Source organism: Notothenia coriiceps, unplaced genomic scaffold, assembly GCF_000735185.1.
Source record: "Notothenia coriiceps isolate Sejong01 unplaced genomic scaffold, NC01 NC01_scaffold00001151, whole genome shotgun sequence".
NCBI classification, from domain to species: Eukaryota; Metazoa; Chordata; class Actinopteri; order Perciformes; family Nototheniidae; genus Notothenia; species Notothenia coriiceps.
Window position 1 is genome coordinate 1 of NW_011333852.1, and position 4,599 is coordinate 4,599.

The 4,599-nt window shown below is 45.9% G+C and overlaps 1 protein-coding gene across 1 annotated transcript in view; it reads right to left on the reverse strand.

Annotated features, from left to right (window-relative positions):
• Positions 1–1,134: 1,134 nt before the first annotated feature.
• The window catches only part of LOC104959459 (histone acetyltransferase p300-like), a gene marked incomplete at its 5' end in the record, with an annotated part of 9,622 nt that continues 6,157 nt past the window's right edge, over positions 1,135–4,599 (reverse strand). The window contains 2 exons of the mRNA XM_010787359.1: positions 1,135–1,581; positions 3,704–4,156. Coding sequence (XP_010785661.1) covers positions 1,135–1,581; positions 3,704–4,156 — 900 coding nt within the window. The remainder of the gene's footprint in view (positions 1,582–3,703; positions 4,157–4,599) is intronic.

The following is a 4,599-nucleotide window of genomic DNA, read 5'->3' on the forward strand; positions in this document are numbered from 1 at the left end:
TGGGTTGTCACTACAGTAGCTAGTAGGTGGGTTGTCACTACAGTAGCTAGTAGGTGGGTTGTCTCTACAGTAGCTAGTAGGTAGTAGGTGGGTTGTCACTACAGTAGCTAGTAGGTGGGTTGTCACTACAGTAGCTAGTAGGCGGGTTGTCTCTACAGTAGCTAGTAGGCGGGTTGTCACTACAGTAGCTAGTAGGTGGGTTGTCACTACAGTAGCTAGTAGGTGGGTTGTCACTACAGTAGCTAGTAGGTGGGTTGTCACTACAGTAGCTAGTAGGTGGGTTGTCTCTACAGTAGCTAGTAGGCGGGTTGTCACTACATTAGCTAGTAGGTGGGTTGTCTCTACAGTAGCTAGTAGGTGGGTTGTCTCTACAGTAGCTAGTAGGCGGGTTGTCTCTACAGTAGCTAGTAGGCGGGTTGTCACTACAGTAGCTAGTAGGTGGGTTGTCTCTACAGTAGCTAGTAGGCGGGTTGTCAGTACAGTAGCTAGTAGGCGGGTTGTCACTACAGTAGCTAGTAGGTGGGTTGTCACTACAGTAGCTAGTAAGTGGGTTGTCACTACAGTAGCTAGTAGGTGGGTTGTCTCTACAGTAGCTAGTACGCGGGTTGTCAGTACAGTAGCTAGTAGGTGGGTTGTCTCTACAGTAGCTAGTAGGTGGGTTGTCACTACAGTAGCTAGTAGGTGGGTTGTCACTGCAGTAGCTAGTAGGTGAGTTGTCACTACAGTAGCTAGTAGGTGGGTTGTCACTACAGTAGCTAGTAGGTGGGTTGTCACTACAGTAGCTAGTAGGTGGGTTGTCACTACAGTAGCTAGTAGGTGGGTTGTCACTACAGTAGCTAGTAGGTGGGTTGTCACTACAGTAGCTAGTAGGTGGGTTGTCACTACAGTAGCTAGTAGGTGGGTTGTCACTACAGTAGCTAGTAGGTGGGTTGTCACTACAGTAGCTAGTAGGTGGGTTGTCACTACAGTAGCTAGTAGGTGGGTTGTCACTACAGTAGCTAGTAGAACAAATTTGATTGCTTTTTTACATTATACTCAAAGGGCCAGTAAATATCACCCCGGGGCCGGATTTGGCCCGCGGGCCGCCAATTGAATAGCCCTTTGCTAGGAGATGTTTAAAAACTGCATTTTAGCTCAGAAGGGAAACTCACTCTTCTTTTTGGCTGCAGTCTGAGCTGAAGCTGAATCCGACGTCTCCTCTTCATCCTTCACCTCCGTCTTTATTTCCGGTTTCCTATCTTCCGTCTTAACGCTCACCATCGTCGTCGTCGTTTTAGTCGTCGATGATGATTCCATGGGAAGCCCTTTGCCTCCCTCTCCGGAGCACTCCTCCTTTTTCACCTCCAGCTTCACAGGCTTCTCCTCAGTTTTCATGTTGCTGAGCTTCCCTCCCTTGGAGCAGCTGCCACTGTCGCTCTCCTCCTCCTCCTCGTCCTGCTGCTGCTGCTTGATCTCCATCTTGGAGTCGTGGTTGGCGGTGGAAGCGTTGGACTGCGGCTGCTGGGAGGAAGCGTCCAAGCTGCTGACGGAGGCCGGGGTCAGCGCCTGATTGTCTGTGTGGAATGAACCCTTCTGGGACAACTAGAGAGAGGAGACATGGGATCAAAACTCAGGTGCATGGAAACAGGGAATCAGAGATATTAAAGGACAGGATGCTTTGACAAGATACAAGCACATTAACGTTAAGTGAAGCATTGGACAAACTTTAACACAAATGATGAAGCTGGATCATAACTGAGGACACAGACAAATGTTAAGTCCCATGATAAGTGCTATATGAGGAAAAGGCAGATTAAAATAACCCTTTTATCAATAGGGTTTGAAACCTTGACCTGACATGAGCTTATCTTCATGTCATCATCGTATTGTTGTGTCAAGCTGGGTCATAATGAGTCCAGTATTGAAGGAGAACCCTGCAGAGGACATCCTCAATTTGGGCTGCTATGTAATCCTTTGGCGCAACTGCACACCTTTAATGTATGTCCAAACAACTTTGTTTTGGTATTGACCGGCTCAGATTGGAATTATAAGCGTCTTACAACATTGTGCAAAGGAGCCTTCAGAGAAATAAAACGTTGTTAGCGTTATTTAAAAGATTTTCAATGTCAAGATTGTGGATGCAACAGGAGATTACAGAATGAGACTCCTCAGAGCGAGACTTGGGTTAGCCACAATTACAAAAATACAAGCAAAATGAAACGACCCTACAGTTTCCTTTTTTCTATAGGGTCCTTTGAAGGATGTTGTGAGACACTCTTGATGGCAAGAAACAAGGCACTTTTAGTGGATATACATTAAGACCCCATTTACACGGGAACGTTTACGCACCGTATGCGTTTAAAAAAAGTCTTCCGTTCACACGCCTTCGGCTCAATTAACGTGTCCGTTCACACGAGACTACTGGAAACGCTGTAGTACATATGCCGGGCCTGTAAGTGGCGCTGCTGCCGCCACAAAATACACCAAAAGCAGTGAAGAAGACCCCGGAGCATGGTTGCCCTTCTGTTTATCGTTTTTGTTACAGCCTCGTGTAAACGAAAGGGCTATACTAGAGATGTCCCGATCCGATCACGTGATCGGGGATCGGAGCCGATCACGTGATTTTCAAAAGATCGGAAGAAAAAAATCGGGGATTGGGATTTTTTTTATTTTGTATTCAATGTTACAAAACAAAAATGACCATGTTCAAGTCTTAAAGTCATCCTGAGGCCTTAGTTTTGGTTTCAAATTACACAACATCATGTATCATGCTTCTTTGGGGCTTGTTTTCATAGACCTGGTTGCTTATTTCTCTCAAATCTGGCAACAGAGTGGGCGCAGTGTCTAATTGTAGCAGTAAGCTAACGAGTACTGATAAGCTTTATTTTGTTTTGATCCAATGCTGCTGTGAAAAAAAGAAGCTATATCCATGTTGGATAGGATATCCAATTTAAATAAAAAAAATAACCTTCAGGGACAAGGGACAACATTGCATAAAAGATCGGATCGGGAAAAATTGGTATCGGCAAATTGTCAAAATCAAATGATCGGAATCGGATCGGGAGCAAAAAAAGGAGATCGGGACATCCCTAGGCTATACGCAAGAGAAACTATGCGGATACAACCCGTATCGTGCTCGTGTAAACGGGGTCTAAATGGGGCAACCTTTCCCGAAAGACTAATATTGCATAATGTTTTGCGTCTTTCAGTCAATTTCACTTATTGTGTTGATTAGTCACATTACCATGGGAAAACCAGGTGCTGATTAAAAGTGTCTGCCACAGAATTATTGGAATCTATGCGATAAAATAAACTGGTCTTAATGTATTAAATAATAATACATGTGATTTAAATAGCTCTTTTCCTGGTGCTCAAAGCGCTATATAAGCAAGACTAAAGGACAGTTTCATCCCACAGGGCATACGACCGTTAAACACCTGAACTTTTGAAAGAACGTCCATAACATTCATCTGCATCTCATATATATCAATGTTCCAATATTCCAATTACTTGTATATAGACTATTCTGCACAATTTCTATTATATTCTATTTCATTTTCTTGCACTGTTATCAGTTGTATTGTGTTGCACTGTGGGAGGAGCCTGTGACCTAAGATGTTCATTGTCATAACTACACTGTAGCTAAGCACACATGACAATAAAAGCCTTGAATGTTGAATCTAAAGAAGAAAAATAAGTCTGTGGAAGTCTAAACCCCACTGACCGGAGTGCGTGGCAGCTGAGACCCGTGAGGCGTTGAGCTGGATCCTAACCCCGGATGAGAGGGAGTGGTGGAGCCCGAGGAGCCCATGTGCTGCTGCTGCTGCTGCTGCTGCTGCTGCTGCTGGAGGGGCTTGTTGGAGGCCGGGCCCTGGCTCTGTGGGGGGGCTGAAGGGGGCCCCAGGGCGTTGGGGGTGTGCGGCTGCGGCGTCTGGGACCCGGGGTGTCTGGGGGGGGTCTGGTGAGGAGTGGGGGAGCGGCTGTGGGCCGGGGAGGGCGAGCTGCGCATGGCTGCCAGGTGAGGGAGGGAGCTGGGCTGCTGGTTTGAGTTCGATGGAGTCATGGAGGACGCTCCTACGCTCTGAGGACCCAGAGGCCCCACAGAGGAGACGCTGCCGGGACCCCCGACTGAACCGGGCTGAGCGAGAGGACTCGAAACCGGGGTGCCCATCTGCGTCTGGGGAGAGGAGGAGGATGCAAAGAAAGACGGTCAATAAAAAAAAGTTATAGTTTAAGAACAAAGCTCCAAGCAAGTCCCGTTTCTGGTGGTCTCTGACGGAATAGTAACCATTTGTGTTTGTTGTTCCTTATTGGTCAAAAAACTTAAATTTGACACAAGCACTTACAATCCTGTAACTTTAGAAGTATTTTTAAGCAAAAATCCAATATAATGGGCGCCAACAGATTTGATTTAAAGTCACAAGGAGGAATTGACTGATTCAAATTTTAATTCATATTTTAGGGTATTCTAACAGGGTATATGCAGGAATCCTGAAGTCGAATGTAATTCCTTTTAAGACCTTTTTTAAGACCCTTTCCATACATGTTAAGACCTCATCGCCACTTGGAGTTTTAACCGGTTACCTTGGGCTAGTAGGTGAGTGAGTTGTCACTACAGTA